The sequence below is a fragment of the Topomyia yanbarensis genome, chromosome 1 (genome assembly GCF_030247195.1).
Source record: "Topomyia yanbarensis strain Yona2022 chromosome 1, ASM3024719v1, whole genome shotgun sequence".
Taxonomy (NCBI): Eukaryota; Metazoa; Arthropoda; class Insecta; order Diptera; family Culicidae; genus Topomyia; species Topomyia yanbarensis.
In genome coordinates, this window is record NC_080670.1 from 195640548 (window position 1) to 195662674 (window position 22127).

Below are 22127 nucleotides of genomic sequence, written 5' to 3' on the forward strand. Positions count from 1 at the left end.
CCGAAGACAGTTATTAAGACGGACCAGAAACCTTTACTAAATATATTTAAAAAGCCACTCCTGTCGGCACCTCGAAGACTTCAACATATGCTTCTCAATCTACAACGCTATAATCTGTCGATTGAGTTCGTTATTGGTAAAGACAACGTTGTTGCTGATGCCATCTCTCGTGCACCTTTTGACGATCATGCAGCACAGGATGACTATAAGAAGCATGATGTGTACAAGTTAACTAAAGAAATAGAAAAACTAAACTTGACGTCATTTCTAAAGGTTTCGGATAAACGTCTAGATGAGATAATTGATGAAACTACGAACGATCATTGATTTCATTAATCGAGGATGGCCGTCATCTATTGATCGTGTACCGGATGGCGTGAAGATTTATTTCAGTTGTCGCGACGAACTCTCGACTCAGAATGGAATCATTTTCCGAAATGATCGCATCCTGGTGCCTCACAATCTTCGAAGAAAGCTTATTGATAGCTGTCACATTAGTCATAACGGAATCGAGTCTACCTTGAAATTAGCGCGAGCAAACTTGTTTTGGCCTGGGATGACTTCTCAAATTACAGACGTAGTAAAAGAATGTCCGATTTGTGCCAAGTACTCCGCTTCACAGCCTAATCCTCCAATGTTGACACATAGTATTCCGGTGTATCCATTTCAACTTGTTTCGATGGACTGTTTTTTCGCAGACTATCGTGGTTGTAAATGCAAATGGCTCGTCACTGTGGATCACTACTCTGACTTCTTCGAGGTGAACAATATCAAGGATTTGACTCCAGAATCTGTCATCATGGCTCGTCAACAGAATTTTGCGCGGCACGGTAAACCTCAGAGAATTCTGACTGACAATGGTTCCAACTTTGTCAATTCGAAGATGGTCAAGTTCGCTTCTGATTGGGACATAGAACATGTTACATCGGCCCCTCATCATCAGCAGGCCAACGGAAAAGCTGAAGCTGCCGTGAAAATCGCCAAACGACTTCTCAAGAAAGCTGAAGAAACAGGAGCAGATTTTTGGTACGCGCTGTTGCACTGGCGCAATATCCCAAATATAATTGGATCCAGTCCAGCCAGTTCGTTTGTTTTCCCGTGCCATTCGCTGTGGTGTACCAATATCGAATCTTCTTCCGAAAGTAGCAAAAGATGTTCCTGAAATGATTGAAAATAACAGAAAGAAGGCAAAATACCAGTATGACAAGAAAACACGAAATTTACCGGATATACAAACAGAATCTCCAGTTTATGTTCAACTGAACTCCGAATCTTCTAATCTCTGGACACCAAGGACGGTTTCCAAGCGCTTCAACGAGCGGTCTTATTTAGTCGATGTAAATGGTGCTGAATATCGTTGCAGTCTGGTGAACTTGAAGCCTCGTAAGGAATCCTCAACGCTGGCAAACCGTTTCGAGCCATCCGTTCAACATAGTTCACTAGCCAACTTCCAAAGTCTTGAGGAGCACCATCCAGCTGGTTCGAATGACGTACGAAGTCGAACTGTGAATTTTCCAACTGCTTGTCAACCGACTTCAGAGAACACGTCTACTACGATTGAGTTGCTGGAATCACCATCTTCATCACAGCCTGTTGCTTTACCACGTGGTCAACCATGTGCTGCAGTCTTAAAACGACCGATTGACGCTCCGATTGCTACGTGCGACGTCAGTAATGCAAGGCCAAGAAGATTGATAAGACTACCAAAGCGACTTAAAGATTACCAAGTAGAGTACAAGTAATTTTTGTTATAAAGAAAGGAGGATGTTATATTACCATTTGCTAGCCCCTTGAACTCAGGCGTCTTTATGTTTTTCCCTCCTTTATGTTAGTTGTATGTAGACTATCGTTGAGTACAGTTGGTGAATAAAACGTATCTCAAGCTAAACCCGTGTTTTATTAAAGTAACTAAAACATTGTGGAACCAAAGATTGTCTAAGTCCATGTAAAGAAGCTCTCTGATCTGTCGAAAAATAGTGGATATGAGGTTACATTTTCGTACAATGCTCCTTACATCATCCGATGCAACCGAATATCTTCTTCTGTTTCGCTTCTTTCTCCTTCTGTATTCCTCCTGTATTTGTAGTGTGCAAGGTCCGTAATCCACTTTACTGCTGTTCCGCTATTCTTTAGCAATCTGCTGAGCATTATTGGATGCTAGGTTCCTCATTTTCTTCTTGCGTATCCCACGCTCGTTCTACGAAACGAGAATACCGGTCGCTCTTGCCGCCCAAAGGGTTTCTGTTTTCGCTTCGTAGTCTCCTCCGGTACCTTTTCGGTTTTTCATATCTCTCTCTCGCACACACACCCACTCGAGCCAGTGAGCGGACGCTGTCAACAGAGTCGTTACGAGTATACTCTCCGAGCTGCAGAGGAAGTGTGACGATGTAGGCTTTATGAACCGCCGGGCCCAGTTGAGTAGTATACGACGTGGCACTGGGTTCGAGTCGTCGAGCGCCAGCGAACTGGACGTCAGGCTTCACCGGAATCGCCGGACCGATCTCGACTCCCTACCGGGTAGCTCGTGAGTAGGCTAGATCCATCGCTGGAGATTACTTACCTTACCGTTCAGAGGATAGAGCCTTGTTTTTTCTTGCTGTATGCATAAGCCGTCTTCACTCCACTTGGCCCATTGCTGCTTGTCGCCAGCCTCGCAGTCTTTGAAGGGTCCGCAGCAGGTCGTCCTCTATCTGGTCGATCCACCGTGTCTTCTTGTTCCTGTAGGGTCGCCCTCAAGAACCATCTTCACCGGGTCGTCGTCCGGCATTCTTACGACGTGTCCAGCTTACCGCAAACGTCCTATTTTGGCGGTATGCGCGATGGATGGTTCTTACAGCAGCTGATGCAACTCATAGTTCATTCGCCTGCGCCATGTTCCGTCTTCCATCTGCACGCCACCATAGATGGTACGCAACACCTTTCGTTCGAAAAATCCAAGGGCGCGTTGGTCCTCCACGAGCATAGTCCAGGTCTCGTGGCCGTAGAAGACCGCCGGTCTAGTCAGCGTCTTGTAGATAATCATCTTCGTGCGACGGCGAATTTTGTTCGACCAAAGCGTCCTCCGGAGTCCAAAGTAGGCACGATTTACCGATCCGTCTCTGAATGTCTCTGCTGGTACCATTGTCGGCGGTTACCAGTGAGTCCAAATACACGAATTCGTCGACCATCTCGATTTCGTCAGCACCAATCCGAACTCGGGATGGGAGGTTCACAATGTCGTCTCTAGAACCTCTTCCTCTCCTGTATTTTGTCTTAGAAACGTTGATGGCAAGTCCAATCTAGCTGGCTTCAGCTTTCAGTCTGATGTACGTTTCCGACATCGCCTCAAAGTTCCGTGCCACTATGTCAATGTCGTCAGCGAAGCCAAGAAGCTGGACGGACTTCCTGAAGATCGTGCCACTCGTGTCTATCCCCGCTCTGCTTATTACGCCTTCTAACGCAACGTTGAGCAGCAGGTACGATAGACCATCACCTTGCCGCAACCCTCTTCGAGATTCAAAGGGACTCGAGAGTGTTCCTGATACTCGAACAACGCACAACACTTAGCTTATCCGGAAAAACGTACTCGTGCAACCGCCAGGAATTAGACCAAGTAAAAGACGTGAAATAGCTAGCAGTGGGTCGTTGGGGTGCCAGTGAACCGAAAGCTACGCTCCACCCGGAATCGCTGGATGGACTTCAGCAGCTACTGGCTGGCCCGTTGAGTAGACTAGGTCCACTGCCGGTAACTAGATCAAGTAGATCGGGACGAAGCGGGGAGCTAAATGGCTCACGTAAACGAACATCGGTATCGGGAGAAATCTATCGCCGAGGAATTCACGGCGGGGTAGATTCGCCGCCCTGCAGCAGTACCCGACAGAAGCGTGACAAAAAGGGGAGCTAATTGGCTCACGACGCAAACACCGGTACCGAGAGGAATTCCGTTACCGGGGCACTCTCAGTCGGAGTAGGATAATATCCGAGTTGTTCTCGATAAAGCTGGGAGCTAAATATTTCGGGAACTATTGATCGGAGTGAGTTCACCGTCGGGGACTATCCAAGTAGTTCGTGATAGGGCCGGGAGCTGAATGACTCACGGAAACAGGGGCTAAATGGCTCAAAGAATCAGCACCTAAACGGCTCACGGGGACGAGCGCTAATCGGCGACGTAATAGATGGAGACAAGAAGCAAGAAAAGAGTCGAGAGTTAAATCAAAGCTCAAAGGTAGAGCCATTTCATGAACTAAATGAGACTCCTAGATAGAGAAGAAAGAGGTGCACAACGAGCCCCGCCCGAAGTAACACCTTGATGTAGATCCCCTGGGGAAGAAACGAGAAACGAGAAAGGAGTGTTTTAGTGGTTAGGCACGAAAGTGAGTCGTGAGTCCCACTCAGTGCCAATACACGACAGACCAGGCTTTTGAAGCTTTGCAAACCTTACCATACTCCGCTAGCGAATGACGGATCTCAATAGTGGCATGTCTGTAATAATATACGTACATGGAACTATTGAGAACCAGAGCTACAGGTTCCAAGCCCTGGTAAAGGAGGATGGTTGTGATGATCTGGGCCGATGCTCGATCGTTAACGGAGCCTGTGGGGTACCTGGGCAACCCCCACAGTAAGCGTCCCTTACCACGTTAATGCGGAGCTCTGGCGTGGCGGACATTTATTCTCGCGCTACTCGTGGGATCAAACATGGAGTCAACCAAAAACAAAAACAAACAAACGGAGATGCCAAACCCCTTTGCTAGAGATGGTTTGGCGAGGTCTCCCCCCCGTGGGGAGAGTAGTGGAGCGACGAGCGCTGCATCTGATAGCACCAGTGACCCCCCAGTAGTGGTAGGAAATAGCCCTACCAACGCACTGGACGGGCCACTATCCGCGATGCGCAAAGTGGTGGAGCAGCTCGATTCAATAATCGAGTTCACTAGCGCAAAGCAAAACATAAGCAAGGAGTTAAAGCAGAGTCTCCTGGAGCTCCGGAAAACTGTTCGTGTCGCAAGACAGAAACAGCAGGCTTATGCCAAGAGGGTGGAATGTCGGGAGAAGTCCGACAGAGAAACCCAGACAGTGGCCTCCAAGAGGAAGGGAAGAGAGAAGGTCGATACAGGCACTCAGACAGTGGCCTTCACCTTCTATGGAGCAGCCACGTCGCTCGGAGCGGCGGCCGAGTTCCCCTCGAAGGGAAAAGGCAAAGGCAAGGGCAATCGTAAGACGGCGCCGAACGCGATGCGCCCTAGGAAGTCGCCAGGCGAGGGTGCAAAAACCGACACCACACGGCGTTCAACCGTTAAGGCCAGACGCCGTAAGCGAGGGCGAGAGTGACCTCGCTGAGCAGAGCGTTGGTACCAGCAACCCGGCGCGACCGGGCAGGGTGGCGTTAACCCCTGGACGCTGGTCACCAGGAAGAAGCCGGCACCGACACCGGAGGTACTACGGCCCGCGAAGAAGGCCAAGGACAGAGGCGAGGCCTTGTGGTTAAAAACCGACAAAGACAAATACGCCGACGTCCTAAAGTCGATGAAGGCGGCCGAAAGCCTTTCGGCCCTTGGGCAAGATGTGCGTAGCGTGAGACGCACCAACACGGGAGAAATGCTTCTGGTGCTGAAGCGAGGCGCACAATCTAGTGCGGTGTACAAGGCCTTGGCCCAAGAGGTCCTTGGTGAAGACGCCCAGGTCAGGTCGCTAGGGGCGGAAATGACTCTCCAGTGCAAGTATTGGACGAGTTCACGACCGCAGAAGATGTCGTCGCAGCCGTCAAGGAGCAATGCGACGTGACAATCGAGCGGGCCTCTGTGCGTTTTAGAGGGGGATCCTCTGGCACCCAGCCGTCTTCAGTGGATAGGTGCTATCGGTGCCTTGAGTCCGGCCATAAATCCTACGAGTGCAAGGGCATAGACAGGAGCAAACTATGTCGTCGCTGCGGTAAGGAGGGGCATAAGGAGCGGGGTTGCACTAAGGCGCACAAGTGCCTTATCTGCACCGCTAAGAAGCAAGCCCGTAATCATGCTATGGGCGGACCTTCGTGTCCCTTCGGTGAGGCAAATAAGAAAAAGCCGTGAACGTCACACAGCTAAATCTTAACCATTGTGCAGCAGCCCAACAGCTGCTGTGGCAGTCGGTTTCGGAGTCAAAGACAGATGTCGCTCTCTTATCCGACCCGTACAACATCCCTGCCGGCAACGGCAATTGGGTGTCGGACGGACCTGGGATGGTGGCAATCTGTACAACGGGACGGTTCCCCGTTCAAGAGGTAATACAGTCCTCCACCGAGGGTGTTGCGATTGCCAAGATCAATTATGTGTTCTATTGTAGCTGCTACGCTCCACCAAGGTGGCCTATAGAACAGTTCAACCAGATGATCTACAGGCTCTCGTCAGACCTAGTGGGCCGGAAACCGGTAGTCATAGCGTACTCCAGTGTCTTCTTGGTGTAACGGGAAGACACCTTGTCGGGCCAGAAGACGTACTTCCCTTCCGCATGATGCTTCTTTAAGAACGGCAGAAGAATTTTCTGAAGAAACTCCTCCTGGAACACTTGTTGATTGATGGTCAGACCGCTCGGCTTGAACCACGGTTTTAAAATCCCTCTGTCCGCGATATGCCGATGTACAGCATAACTTTTTTCTTTTCAAATTTATGCTTAAACTTACATTTTACTTCGGGGGGTATGGCCGACTTGTCGCTGGAATAGTAGGTGTCATTTGCTGGAATGTGGGTCTTCGAGAGCAGAAAGTAATTTTCATCGTTCAGCGCAAACGACGTCCCGTGGCAGTTCTTCGTTATCCACCGGCACTGCGATTTCACAATCGCTATCTGCTCGTCCAAGTACTAGGGGGATGACCGAGTCTTCTTCCGACAGATGATGTTCTCCATCTTGATGTCTGATGATGTCTACCGTAAACTTTTCTCCACGATGATCATGCGTTTCGTAAAACCATACAACACGCTCGCGGAGTGCTTGCTGTTTCGACGCCATCTTCGATTGAACTGAGAGCACCCGAGCGAAAAGAAACATGCCATCCATTTCTAGGGAGTACAGAGAGCGATTCTCTCGCTTTTTACTTTAATTACAGAAAGGTATTGAAATCATTCTCATGCTTTATTGAACAGCCGTTACTAAAATTCAGGCCTTTCTTTGAAGTTCTACCACAAACACACGCCCAATCATCTTTTTTTTAAAGGAAATTTTCATTCTACTTCGCAGTTATTGCCTCCCCCTTATTTCGTAATTCACAGTGGCGTATAATAACTTGAATTCGTACAGAGCTTCCAAAAATCGAGCACAATATTTGCGCTCCCTACTAACGTCGTGGTCGTGCTTGAATTACACACCTGCGTTTCACCCTTACAATTATCGTATTATAATACCGAGTGTGAGAAAGGAAACATTCTCATCCTATATATCGACACATAATTTGTTATTGGATATCATCATTCCCAAATATTTACACCGGACAAAACAAAAAAAAAACCCGGAAGTTTAAGCCAAAATTAATCAACCGAACGTTTGTTTTTTTTTGCGAACTTTCTATCACTTTAAGTTCGCGCGTATATACTATACACTCACAACAGCTCGTAATGGTTCTAGTTAATTAAGCCTGTTTCATTCTTATTTTTTGCGACATTTTGAAATCATTTTTCTTATTGTGAACAAAATTTACACACAAACACACACGCACACACGGCGCTCAAACATTTTAAATGTAACTGAAATTATAAACGTTACTATCATATGATACATCTAAATGTTTCAACTAAGCGATAATTCGCTTGTATTTCACGATTGCTACTAATATTATATTTTTAAATTTCGAACTATCGTTTCTCTCTCAGCTGCAGCTTTCCATTTGATGAAAAATAACACATACAAACGCAGACACGAAGGGAAGGAAAACAAAAACATAGCAAAAAATTAAACCAACTAAATAACTTAAGTTTAACGAGTTTTTCTCTTCACTTTTTTCCTGTGTTTTTAGTTTTTGTTTTCTAATTAAATAACAAGAAAGTAGTAACAAATAAAGGTACACCTAGATGTAGAAGGGGGATGTTTGTGGACAATGGAAATACATACACACAAACACATACATACGTACGGGGACGGTGCGAGGAAGAAGTTGAAAGACCAATCAAACAAGGAAAGAAAATGAACAAAAAAAACAAGTTACATTTGTCTTTTACATCATTCGACCGGGAACCGATTAGTGCCTTTTCGTATGGGCGTTTTTTCTGTAAGTGAACACGATTAGATCTTCTTTAGATTTCTTTAGATTCTTTACTGCCACAGGTTAGCTCACTTTTCTTGACAGTTCACTAGTACTGTTTACAAGGACTAAGAAAATTTTTTGCGCTTGGCTTCGCGTGAGTCTAGTCGTCCATGTAAACAGTACAAGCGAGCTGTCAAAAAATAACACTGTATTCAATTGCTGACGGCATCTTGTGAAACTCAATTCGCCCGGGTTACTTAGTTTTTTTTGTAGTTCGACGTCTAGCGGAGAGCTGCATTTGTTTGTTTACTTATCTGTTGATTAATTTCTATGGATGAGATTTAATGTGTTTATATATGTTTATATAAAATTATGTGAATTATGTTTCTGTACGTGTTTTTTTTTCAATTCGTTTTAATGATGAAATCCTATCAAGCTCAGTTTCTTTTCGATTGTTTTTCACGGTTTTTGTTTTCTTCAATATCATTGTGAATGTAAAGGAGAGGGGTAAAAGATTCGTATAAATACTGTATACTTGTTACTGTTCTGTTACTTTGTTGTAATATATTTTCATTGGGTCTCACTCGTTGTTGTGATTGTTACTATTTAGCGTCGTAGCATTACCCTACCTGTTTTTTTGGTTTTCTCGTGGTTACACGGATTGGGAATAATCTTTTTCTGATGTGAAGTGACTCGTTTTCGGATCGTGGTCAAATATTAACAGTTATGAAGCTGTATTCATTGTTATTTCTTTTGAATGTCTACAAAAAAATGGTGCTGGTTTGGGCTAAAAATAATAAGGAGATCAAGTATTTCATTTCGAAAAGCCAATTCAAATTACAACATTTCCCTCATTGATATTCTAGTCTTTTTAATTTGGACCATTTCAATCGCACAATATCGAAAAAATATGACGTCTTACTGATTGTGTTCACAGCGGAAATGGACATTAGACTGGATCAATTTTTGACTTTTAGCTCCACCAGGCTTTTCTGATTCCTTTTATGGTCCTTAGTAATTGTGCAAATTTTGGTACCGATTCGTTGTGTCTACGGACCCTACAAAAATTTCAAAGTTTATATGGAAGTTTGTATGGAAAAACGGTTAACATTGAAAATAAATTCTTAAAAAATCACCTCATCATTCAATTAATCAGAACACTATATATTTCTAAAGGTATTCTTCTACTGAACACATTCGGGGAACATTGAAAGTTTATGAAAATTCGTTGAGAAAAGTAATTAACAAAAGAAGCAGTATGACTTCAAAACAAGTGGATTTTATTAGTAACCATAGCAACCCTGTGCGATTGAGAGATGGACCCTCTGGCACCCAAGTAGCCTACCTTAGGCTACTGAAGGCGGATGCCAAAAAGGTAACCGAGAAAGGGAAGCTGAAGATCGGCTGGTCGGTATGCCCTATTAGTATACCCCAGCCGCCTTCAGTGGATAGGTGCTATCGGTGCCTTGAGTCCGGCCACGAAGCATACGAGTGCAAAGGCATAGATAGGAGCAAACTATGTCGTCGCTGCGGCGAGGAGGGACATAAAAGAGCGGGGGTGCACTAAGGCACACAAGTGCCTTATCTGCACCGCTAAGAAGCAAGCCCATAAACATGCTATGGACGGACCTTCGTGTCCCTTCGGTGAGTTAAATAAGAAGAAGCCGTGAACGTCACACAGCTAAATCTTAACCATTGTGCAGCAGCCCAACAGCTGCTGTGGCAGTCGGTCTCGGAGTCGAGAACAGATGTCGCCCTCTTATCAGCATGCCTGCCGGCAACGGCAATTGGGTGTCGGACGGGTCTGGAATGGTGGCAATCTGTACAACGGGACGGTTCCCGGTTCAAGAGGTAATACACCCCTCCGCCGAGGGTGTGGCGATTGCCAAGATCAATGGTGTGTTCTATTGCAGCTGCTACGCCCCACCAAGGTGGCCAATAGAATAGTTCGACCAGATGATCGACAGGCTCTCGTCGGATCTAGTGGGCCGGAAACCGGTGGTCATAGCGGGAGACTTTAACGCTTGGGCAGTTGACTGGGGCAGCCGCTGTACAAATAGCAGGGGTCAAGCGCTAATGGAAGCGCTTGCGAAACTCGATACCGTGCTAGCTAATAATGGCTCCGCTAGTACATTCCGTAGAAACGGGGTGGAGGCGTGGATTGACGTAACATTTGCCAGCCCGAGTCTGGCTCCAGGCATGGAATGGAGGGTAGACGAAGGCTACACCCATAGCGATCATTTAGCAATCCGCTTTAGGATCAACTATGGTGTGCAGCATCCGAGGGCGGGAGATCCCTGTCAGGTACGCGGGTGGAAGTCCAATCACTTCGACAGCGAAGCTTTCACCGCGGCCCTGGGACTGGAGGCCAACACCGACAGTCTAAGCGGGGATGCGCTGGTAGCTGTTCTATCACGCGCGTGCGACGCCACTATGCCGAGAAAAACACTGTCAAGAAACGGTAGATGCCCGGTATACTGGTGGAGTGCCGAGATTGCAGCTCTACGGTCAGCCTGTCTCAGAGCTAGACGTAGGATGCAAAGAGCTCGCACCGAGGATGCAAGAGAGAACCGCCGTAAAGTGTTTCGAGCTGCGAAATTAGCCCTTAACAAGGCTATTAAAAGCAGCAAGAGAGCGTGTTTCGACAACCTGTGTGAGAGTGCCAACGCGAATCCGTGGGGTGACGCCTACCGGATTGTGATGGCCAAGACCAAAGGGGGCTCCTCACCCCCAGAACGGTCTCCGGACCGGTTGGCAACGATTATCGAAGTACTCTTCCCGTCTCGAGCCACAAGCCCCTGGCCACCTGCACTACGAGACAGTGCGGGCACGGTCGAAATGGTGGCTCCAGTGACGAATGAAGAACTACTCGCAGTGGCTAAATCCCTAGCAATGAACAAAGCTCCAGGGCCGGATGGAGTTCCAAACAACGCTCTCAAGGCAGCGATCATAGCGAACCCGAACATGTTCAGGCTAGCTATGCAGAGGTGCCTTGACGAGTGCCGTTTCCCCGATAGATGGAAAAGGCAGAAACTGGTGCTGTTGCCGAAGCCCGGGAAGCCGCCAGGCGACCCATCGGCGTACAGACCAATCTGTCTGATCGACACGACTGGCAAACTGCTTGAGAGGATCATCCTCAACAGGCTAACCCCGTACGCGGAAGGTACGGACGGTCTGTCAAGCAACCAGTTTGGCTTTCGGAAGGGTAAGTCCACAGTGGACGCTCTCAACTCAGTGATAAATACTGCCGAGATAGCGATCCAACGAAAAAGGCGAGGCATTCGATACTGTGCGTTAGTGACACTTGAAGTGAAGAACGCATTCAACAGCGCAAGCTGGGATGCCATCGCGCTCTCGTTACACCGGCTTAGCCTACCGGTGGGTCTGTACCGGATCCTGGAAAGTTACTTCCAAAACCGCGTACTGCTATACGAGACCGATGCCGGTCAGAAAAGGGTTCCGATTACCGCCGGAGTCCCGCAGGGCTCGATCCTAGGACCGGTGCTATGGAACCTCATGTATGACGGGGTTCTGAGACTGAAGTTCCCTCCTGGGGTCAAGATTGTCGGCTTTGCTGACGACGTAACCTTGGAGGTCTACGGGGAGTCAATTCCTGAGGTAGAACTAACCGCAGAACACGCGATCAGCACGGTGGAGGAATGGATGAGGGCGAGAGGCCTGGAGCTCGCTCATCATAAGACGGAGGTAGTTATCGTCAACAACCGTAAGTCGGCACAACATGCAGTTATCCATGTGGGAGAAGTCGCGATCACTTCACAGCGAAGTCTGAAGTCTCTCGGAGTCATTATAGACGACAAGCTGACCTTCGGCAGCCATGTCGACTATACGTGCAAGAGAGCGTCGACTGCTGTTGCGGCTCTATCGAGAATGATGTCCAACAGCTCAAAGCTGTGCGCCAGTAGACGTAGGTTACTGGCAGGCGTTGCCGTATCTGTCCTCAGCTACGGCGGCCCGTCATGGTCAAGAGCACTGAAGGTAACCAGTTACCTACAGAAACTGGAGAGCACCTACCGCGTGATGTGCTTCAGAGTGATATCTGCCTACCGCACGGTATCACACGATGCATCCTGCGTGATAGCGAGCATGATGCCAGTCGGGCTGGACATTCGGGAAGATCAGGAGTGTTTCGAGCTACGTGGAAATAGAGGAGCCCGCGAGCGCACCAGGGTGACCTCGGTCGCCAGATGGCAGCGTGAGTGGGACAACTCCTCGAAAGGTAGGTGGACCCACCGGCTGATACCTAGCATATCGAGCTGGGTGGGAAGACCCCATGGGGAAGTTCACTTCCACCTGACACAATTCCTGTCAGGCCATGGCTGTTTCCGTCAGTACCTCCACAAGTTCGGGCACGCGGAGGTCCCAGTCTGCCCAGGTGTAGACGAAACTGCCGAACACATACTGTTCGTATGCCATCGGTTCGACGTCGAAAGAAGAGCAATGCGTCTGTGGCTGGGACACAACCCCGGATACCCTTATTCAGCGGATGTGTCAATCGGTGGAGAAGATGGGCACGGCTAACTAGTGATTGGTTAGCTGGAGCGAAAAAGGCCAAACGCAAAAAAAGGGAGTGAATGGTCTGTTCATGCCGAGGCAGGTTTGGCGCAGCGAATGGCAACCGCGTAAGGGGTAAACCCAGCCACCCCGAAGCAAGACAGAAGAGTGAGTGTATAGGCGTATAAGTGGACTGAGTGGAAACCTATTTGAGGCCTTAGATGTCATTTTAGAGCCAGCATTTCTTTGTAGGATATATTCAAAATATTATCCTGCAACTTTTTAAAAAGAAAATTTTTTGGTTGGACTAAACTAGAGTACCCGAGCAAAAAAAAATTTCAAGAAATTTTTTTAGAGGGTCGATGTCTTCGACAAAGTTGTAGAACATTATGTTTTTAATAACTTCTTCCAAGATACCACAGACATCAGACCTCATTTTTGAGGCAAAATTGTTGTTTTTTGTAAATATGACCAAAAAATTAGTTTTTTTACTGTTTCATGCTAAAACCTCAACTGACTGATTTAATACTTTCTATAAACTTGCTGGTATCACTAAAAAATACAACTTTTTGTTGAAGGAACTAATAACGTAAAATCAATTTTTTGGCTTCTAAAACTATTTTTCATATAAATTTGCTGTATTTTCATCAAAGATTTTTGTTTTTTTATGCACTTTTGTGCAGCCAAACTTTGGCTATTCCGATACTATATTATTCCTAGAATACATTTAATATTACATGGAAACAGGATATAGTTGGATGCTTTGTTTGGGTTACTATTCATGTACGACGCACAGTGGCGGATTTGCCGAAAAACCTGGCCAAAAGTCGAAAATTTTATGGTCGTACTTTGGGTTCTAGTACATATATTGTCCTTCAGATGGTGCTGCCGCATGCTATTTTAAGTGAAACACTCCAAAATTTCCATATTTGAGTTGTTGGCACACCCAAACAGCTTAAACTATCGTGTTTTGTTCACATTTTTTTTTATCAAGCGCTCGAAATATCAATGTTATTCAAGTTTAGCTGGATTTTGATCATAGTCCCGATTTCGATTATAGAATAATGGAAAGTTATGCTGACAGTATGTACTTTATTTATATGTATTGATGTTAAAAGATATTATTTTGTTTGTTTATAGACAATGTCAATAACTTTCACGCTTTTGTAGCAGTCGTTTTCAATACACATTTTTGCTAAATTATTGAAATACTTTTTTGGTCCACGTATGTCCACTATGTTTCAAGGCAATTTGTGTTCCTTGAACGATTCTCTATTAGGAACATTATAGAATTCTTGCCCGAATTTGCCCGTTTTTGAGTAATCTTTGATGAAGTGGGACGAGGTTGGATTAAAAGATTTTCAGTTTAAAATTTGGACTCGTACTTTCATTTACTGCTGCACCTCCGGTTGTCATAGCGAGTCGCACAATACTGCATTTTGATCAGGAAGAATTGTGTATTTAGTGGGGAAAATTTCCTCGAGTTTCATAAACATGTTTAAAAGTGGCACGCAAAAAACGTAAATAATTTTGGTCGATCTTATTGAAAACCAACGAGGTCAACAGAAGTGATCGCCAAAGGTTACAAATTTCAAAAATCGATTATGAATATCATGCCTAAACGTTACCGGGAAGCTATGACGTTTGATCATGCAAAGCAAAACAAATCTAGAGGTGAAATATATGACTGGATACTACGAACGAAAATCAGTAAAGTAGTACAAAAGAATACTGGGATCTCCGGCCGTGGTTTGGCCATAAAGTTTACTTTGGCGCACACTCCAGCTTGGCGAATTTCTATAATTTAGAAAAATACTATTTTTCGTTCTTTGAGAAATATGTAATTGAATAATAATCGTACCGAGAGTTTAAAAGTTTTGTAAACTTGTTATATATTTCAAAATACATAGACTAATAAAATCAATTCTCACAATAGCTACATCATCTAGACACCCAAACATCTTAATGCGTGCAAATCAACAAATTCTATCATTTAACTACACACAATTTAAAATTCGATGCATTATAAACGTTATTGGCATACACTGGAACCATTTACTTATATTCAGATTAAAATGTCGGCCATTTTGAAATCCGCCATTATGAATATTGAAAATCTGATATCAAAATCGTAATCTACGCCCCAAAAAACCGTGGAATGTACCTTTGCAGGTCAATCAAAACCATTTTCGACTTTTGGCCAGGTTTTTAGGGAAATCCGCCACTGTGCGACGGTTTATAACATAAAATGTGTTTATATTATTTTTAATTTATATACATTATTAGCTATTCCCAAAATCTTATAATTCGCACGCACCTACCAGCATACAGAACATATTGAGATAATGAATTACGGTTACAATATGGAAAAGTGAAAAAAATATAAATTTTGAAGTTAAACTGCCAAAGAACAACGATTGCGGCTAAAAAAATAAATCTACAGTATGTATATGGTATTTTGAACAAAATTGTTCCAAACACAATATTTGGCAACTTTGCTGAAAATCTGAACCATTTAAACAAAATTTGATTTTTAGTCCGGGATTTCTACTTTAGTTTGTTGGGACTTAGCTATCGATACCTCATGGCGTGGCAGAGGAGTGAAAGGGTGAGCATACAAGTCTCACACGGCATGTTAAGGGTGAGCACAAAAGTCAGCCTCACATGGTATGGTAGAGGCTAGCACAAAAGTCAGCCTAGCAAGGAATGAAAAAGGTGAGCACAAAAGTCAGCCTCATGTGGGAGTGTTTGAGAGTGAATCAAAGTGCGATTGAGAGAGCACCCAAGTAAGCCTCATACAGGACGTATGAACGCGTGAGTGAGAGTGAATGAGTACATTTAGTACAGCCATCCCCCCAGAAGTAATACCGAGAGGTAGTTCCTGGGAGGAATGATGGCGGAGCCCAATGGAGTTTAGTCGGTATTAATGGCTGGTCACCATTCGAGCCCGACACGCCCCCAGTGCACTCCGTGTGGTAGATTGGACCCTACCAATAGCACGTGTACTGGGCTAGGACGTAAAGGTCTTCTCCATTGTAAAAAAAAAAAAAGATAGACATCGTCATGAGGAAGCGGAAATCGAGACCGGCCGCGTCGAAAGCTCAAGCGGCCGTCCAAAACCAGCGACTGAATGTGCTCTTCAAGGATGTTTTCCATGCGAAGCGCAACTTGGTTGTGATCATGGACAACGGGACGTATCTTACGCTTGACGGCAATGACTGACAGGGGACCGGCTATTTCACGTCCCCCTGGAAGTAGGCGAGCAGCAACGTGAAGTATATCTCCCACACGAAGTTCTCCAGGAAAGTGGCTGACAATCGGTGAGATGTCAAAGCAGGTCTTCATTTTTTCACAGTTTCCGGACAGCAGGGAGATGCACCGCACGAAAGGCTTACCGGAAGTTATGGTCTTTATTGGGAAACACCACCTGAAGGACCATGTCGTGTTCTGGCCGGACATGGTCCGAGCACATTTACGTGAAGCGGTCGCTAGAGCGTTTGAACATTGAGGATATTAGGTCAGTTGATATAAGGTCATATGGCATAGTGTATATTTAGCATTTAAAAATGGTCTTGTTGGATTAAACTTATTCTTGTATTGGTAGACCAGAATCGCAATTTAAAATGATAAAAAACTATTGTGACTTCAACTCTGTGTTCCTGTCACTGAGGTTTGTTTTTGTTTATGTCAATATAAAAAGATTATTTTTTTTCTGATATTTCCCCGGTCCAAAAACTCTTTATTCCGCCGGTTGCACTCAATGTCGCATAAATTTTTTTGGGCGTTACTGATTATCGATCGAATGGTAATAAAAAATCAAAAGTATGGTGCAATCGTTTTGTAAAAATTCTCCAGCCACCAAACCGCTTTCATGAATTTACTTACGGTGCTTATAGAGTGGCGCCGAGAAGCTGAGCTGGGGCTGGTTAGGATGACATTAGGATGCGAGAAACCTGCTTGATGCAAAACAAAGATCTGAATCGACTACCTGCTTTTACTCTGCCAGGCTCCATTTGATATATTGCAAGCAGGTTTCTCGCATCCTAATGTCATCCTAACCAGCCCCAGCTCAGCTTCTCGCCACCACTCTGTAAGCGGCCTTACACGCTCGAATATTTCAATTGAGGCGCCATCAGGAAGCAAACTGGTGAAGCTGCCAGCATGAAAGTTCAGTTTCAACGTTAATACCGTTGCCTACTGGTTGGCGTAATGTATTCAATTTGCTCTGTGCTGTGCAAAGTGCTCTGAATCAGTGATGACACTTGGCCAATAGAAATGTCAAGGCTTTTATAACAGGATCATGCACCTCACTCGTTCGTCTCTGACTCGTACGGATATGATCTTGATAGACGACGCAGTCTTTCTTTGGCGCTGCACTGCCGCTATAAGCATGTCTCATGTGCTATGGGATTTTCTATACAAATGGGACCGTTATATGTACAGCGGCGGTGCAAAAACTGCGTTATTCTGATTAAATTCGCTGCAGTAAACATTGCATTTGGTGCAACGAGTGATGGATTTCGTTCACTGAGCGAGACTCATAAAACAGCACTGGCTGGATTGGTCTCCCGAGCGACACACTTAAGAGCTCAACCTACAATTCCTACTCCAACCTGTGACAGACTGAAGTTCGACACAGACAAGGTACCGATAATTTCTGTTGTTGGATTTGAGATTCATCTCCTTCAAAATCGGGATCGGCGGAACAAAAAGGTTTCGGAGACATTCTGGGGTTTTAGAACACATCTCCCCTAAACGCTACCTATACACTACTGTTACGACCAGTCAAAAGACGATTGTTAAACATCGTGACGCACCGTAGAAAGCAAGCTGGAAGCCCTCAGTTCCCCCAGCAGAGTTATGTCACTTATAACCAGCGTTGTATCGGCCCTGTGTTCAGCAGGGAAGAAGCGGTTAGCGTTACATGTGGTATATCAATATCAAAATATGAGCAGTAATGGTATATTAGAACGAGCTCATCGTTTCTTTGCATATTCGTGAATGACCCGTTGGCATTTCGTTCCGTTTCTCTTACCAGCAATGTCCGTGTAACTGATGCATATCGAAAGGTTGGTAATGTTTTTGCTGCGACGACCAAGTCAGGGGCAACGTCTGGCTGCTTCCCTTTCGTGCTACGATTTTTTTCTCTCTTTAACTACTGTCACTTTTATTGTAACATTTTTTACACATACAACACGATAGATGTGGAAAGCACGTCTTAGTTTGATCAAGGCCAACTTCGATCTCAAATTCGCGATGACAGAATTTTGTACTGGAGTACCGAATCATCGATTTTTTCGTCATGAGATAGACCAAGCGTATGGTAAACAGAAGAATTCGGCGCTGACTCGCCATATTCTGTCCGGCCGATGAAGCGGTCGATAAACCGATGCACCAAGTCGTAAAAAGCGTGCAGGAATGCTAATTTTGACTTCGACAGTGTGTGTGTGTGTGTGGTATAATAAAAAAGATTTTCTGTATATGGTCAAATCAACCCATGCAAACAACATAATCTCGGGAGGTAGTAGGTGTTAGCTCTATCGATTTACCAATGGTTCATTTCAAAATGACAGAAACCTAGCGGTACAATCCGAGGCCATTTTCCCGTCGGCAATCCTCGCTCATTTATAATACGTATACCACAATTGTACCAGTATTATAATCAAACTTTCGATTCCTTGCCGCGAAGGCGTATTCAAGGAATTGACGCATCTTTAGTATTTAAGTTGAATGACTATAGACAAAGAGTAAATAGAATGAACGCACCGGTAAATAATTCGGGTATTTTTATGTCGCTTAACTTGATTCTAGCTGCATCTATCGGGAAAACACCGTTCTTGGGAGCCACTCGATACTCTGAACCATCTCGCTTCATTCTGTCGGTTTAACACTGTAACTGCTTTATGAGCATTGGTTGATTGAGCAGATCTGTGGATCTCGTAGGTTCAAATCGTCAGTGATCTCCAACTGAACACCAAAAATGATCTTGGCTTTCGGTACCAAGCAGAGAGGGTATCGTAATGCACATCACTTTTTCGTTAGGTCAAATTTGAAGGAGCACCGTCCTTTTCGCTTAATCAAGAAGAACAACCTATTGGAATCACATTGCACCTTCCAGCGATTGGTCTCGTAACGCGATCCAATTTTAACTTTGACAAAGCACTACCGAACATACCTACCAATTCTGTGACTTTGCCTACGCAGGAAGTTATCTTAGCTACCGGACCAAAGCGCAATTGCTTAGCTAAACGGAAACGCAAAAATTGGATCAGTCTAAAACGACCCAGAATTCGCCTCACTCCACCGCCGATAAAGTGCTTGAACTCTCTGGCGCCGGGGTTGTTTCGATTGTCTATGTTACGAACACCTTTCCATCATCAACACAACTCTCAACCAAACATCGTTCAACATAATTGGGCATCTTTGTCTGCTGAGCTACCCATGATCGCATATTTGTCCCGTTGTCTATGGCATTTCCTATCTTTATGGCGCTGATTTGCGATCATGGGCAGTGAACCCGCAGCTGCTGTGATCTGCGCGTTATCAGGTATATGTCCCCAGCCGAGCTGGGAAATAATGCTGCACCATTAAAAAAAAGGCCCAGATCTCGCTTTCAGCACCTATTCCTGCTGCCAGCTCACTAACTTTAACTTGAACCAAAAGGGTAGTTCATTTCCTGCTGGTAGTAACCCGTTTGCGGATCCATCTGAGTGCGCTAATCCGAGCTCACTACAGCTCACTGGACCGGCTTTAGTATGTGGAGTCGCATCTTTGTCAGGTAACATGTTTCGGGTATACGGCCAGCCGAGGAGGACACTGTGCATTTTGTGCAACATCAACATCGAGCTCGATCCGACCTAACGCTTAGTTTTTACATTAAATTATTTGATCCTGCTACCACTGCTGAGCAAGTAGCTGCTCACAGCTACAGCAATACCGGCTGGAGATATGATTGATTTATGTTGACATCGTTTAGTTTCAGACTCTCGAAATGACCGTCGATCGCTGGCCTTCCTTTATGACCGTTAAACCATTCAGATCAGGGCGACGCAAGTAGCAATTAACTGCTACTTCTGTACATCAATTAGAAATTAATCGAAGCTGAGTCGTTGCCAAAAATTTGACCCACATCTTGCTTTACGGTATCGACCAATTCGTGCAATCGGCTAAAAGATTTCAAAACAATCTGAAACTCAATCCCAAAAGTTGACTTCCTAATACTATGGTCAATGATGATGGAGAAGTATCCAACGTTAATTTCCTAGAAGCATGCTCACGACACAAACGCTCATCCTATCTTGGTCCAGATGGCATTCCATCGATGGTTTTAAAAAATTGTGGAGCTAACGTGGCGTCACCATTGTCATCCACATTCATCGTAGCAAGTGTATCGTTTGGAACTCTCGTGGTAAGCTAGTCGAGCTGCTAATTGTGGATTTCATTCTACGCTGCACCTCACATTGTATTTTCATCGATCAACACGGGTTCATTCCTAAGCGCTCAACACATACCAATCTAGTGTGTTATACATGCTTTATGGTCCAGGAGTTGGAGAAAGGGCATCAAACGGACGCCGTCTATACTGCATTTGATAAAATTAACCACGACATCGCGCTCTCGACTGATTAAACTCGTTCTCATAGATTAATATCGTTGATGAAGATCAAGAATAACGGAGGCCCAAGGTGGCTTCCTTGCGGTACACTTGAGAGAGTGGTGAATGCTCCAGAGATAGAGTTTCCTATTGTCACTGACCAACCAACCACCTTACGTTAAAATAACAGGTCTCATATACAGTTGAAAAAGCATCTTGAATGCTGGAGTGTATCTTCAGGATAGCAAAAAAAAACAATAGTTATCTCAATCGCTGTAGTTCTTCGTCGCGTCAATCTTGGAATTTTGCTGTGAGCCTTGGAATTCAAACTATAATAACGACGTTCAGTTCTCTAATGACTATTATGCCAAATAACCATTACGCCAACTGTCCGTCATGATCGATGATTTTATGCCGCATGGCTTTATGCTAGGTGACCCTAACCTTGAAAATGGACGTCAACTTCCGTTTGATTCGAGAGATTTTTTTAGCTAGTATCTCATGCTGTTCGAACGCAGATGCAAGCTTTTTGCACGTAATAAAACCATCAACAAAGTTTCGCTGCAAATACTCGGCAATATGCATGAAAATAATAAATTGTTCTATTACTGCACAATCAATTTCGAAAACTTATCGAAATAGCTAACCAACTAAATGAGAAATGTGAAGAATCGACAATGGAACATACGATCAATCTCGTACAAAACACAAACCTAAATTCGGCCACAAACCCGCTCCCCGCAAACGAGCCACATTCACTTACAATCTACTCCAAATCCTTGCATCCCTTATCATCACCCCCGCAAACCGCTTGTTGTTGCTGCACGGCCCCAACGCACCCTACCGTAGTCCCTCCTCGTCCAGCAGTCACATTCTGTTGTTGTAGCTGTTGCTGCTGCTGACACTGTGACCCATTATGTCCCATTTTGTTCGAATAGTAGTCATGTGTTCCACCGACCGTATGCCTCCTTCGAATAGACCTATTACCCAACTGACGCCGATGTCGTCCTCCACCACCCGTCACCGTCGCCGCCGTCGCTGGCGGAGGATTCGCCGAAGGCGTTAATATAATCTGAGGTCCCACCGGTAAAAGCTGATGATCCTGTCCACAACAGCTACTCTCACTACTCGCCACCGTCGTCGTCTGACTGACGTCGTGAATCTGCCTCCGCCGGTTAATGTTCTTGTCCGTTTTTTCGTCCTTCGTTAGCGACAGCCGCGATCGCATATTCAAACTGTTGTGCACACTCACACTATTATTATTATTCTGATGATTGTGCAGGTTATTATTGCAGCACTGCATAGCCAAAGGTAGCGGACCTCCTCCTGGGACCGTAGCCACCGCGTGCCCACAACAGCACTCTGAATTCTTGTGATTTTTGTAGTTCAAAGACAGCGACCGGTTCAGATTAAACTTCCGCTCAAGATTGTTCGCCTTTCGCTCCAGATTCGTCAGAATCCGATTCATTTTCTTAATCACTTCCGTATCGATGCGGTAGGTAGCGGTTAACTTCTCCCGCGGATTACTAGTCGTGGAAGTGTCCGTATCGTCGGAACTAATCGAAATGTTGTTCACCTTATCTTCTTCGTCCTCGTCCGGTGGTTCGTTGACCAGTGTTACGCAGCTGTCGTTGGCGCTGCCCGAGTTGATGGTCGCACCGCCGCCACTGTCCAGCGATTGAACCGATTTGACCGAATCGTCATGGGTGCTGGCATTGCTGGTGTTGTTGTTGTTGTTATTAACCAGATTACTGTTGCTGTTACTGGTGTCGGAGGATTTGGGAAAGTTACCTTTGGATAAAAAATTGTTAAAACGGGCGGGGGGGGGCATAA

General features: G+C 45.3%; 2 protein-coding genes across 6 annotated transcripts in view; one reads left to right on the forward strand and one right to left on the reverse strand.

Moving 5' to 3' along the window:
• The first annotated feature begins 556 nt into the window (after positions 1-556).
• Positions 557-1162, forward strand: LOC131676138 (uncharacterized protein K02A2.6-like). Its single transcript, XM_058955260.1, has one exon. It carries the CDS (start codon positions 557-559, stop codon positions 1160-1162), a length of 606 nt encoding a protein of 201 aa, XP_058811243.1.
• Positions 1163-8854: 7692 nt separating this feature from the next.
• The window catches only part of LOC131686301 (uncharacterized), a 398471-nt gene continuing 385198 nt past the window's right edge, over positions 8855-22127 (reverse strand). For 4 of the 5 annotated variants that reach the window (XM_058970542.1, XM_058970540.1, XM_058970538.1 and 1 more), the window contains one exon: positions 8855-22085. In XM_058970542.1, coding sequence (XP_058826525.1) covers positions 21061-22085 — 1025 coding nt within the window. In that variant the 3' untranslated portion in view covers positions 8855-21060. The remainder of the gene's footprint in view (positions 22086-22127) is intronic. The other variant, XM_058970539.1, reaches the window with a different exon arrangement.

What these genes read in the sequence shown, in the direction of transcription:
- LOC131676138 (XM_058955260.1), top strand. Translation starts at nt 557, where the DNA reads ATGACTTCTCAAATTACAGACGTAGTAAAAGAATGTCCGATTTGTGCC.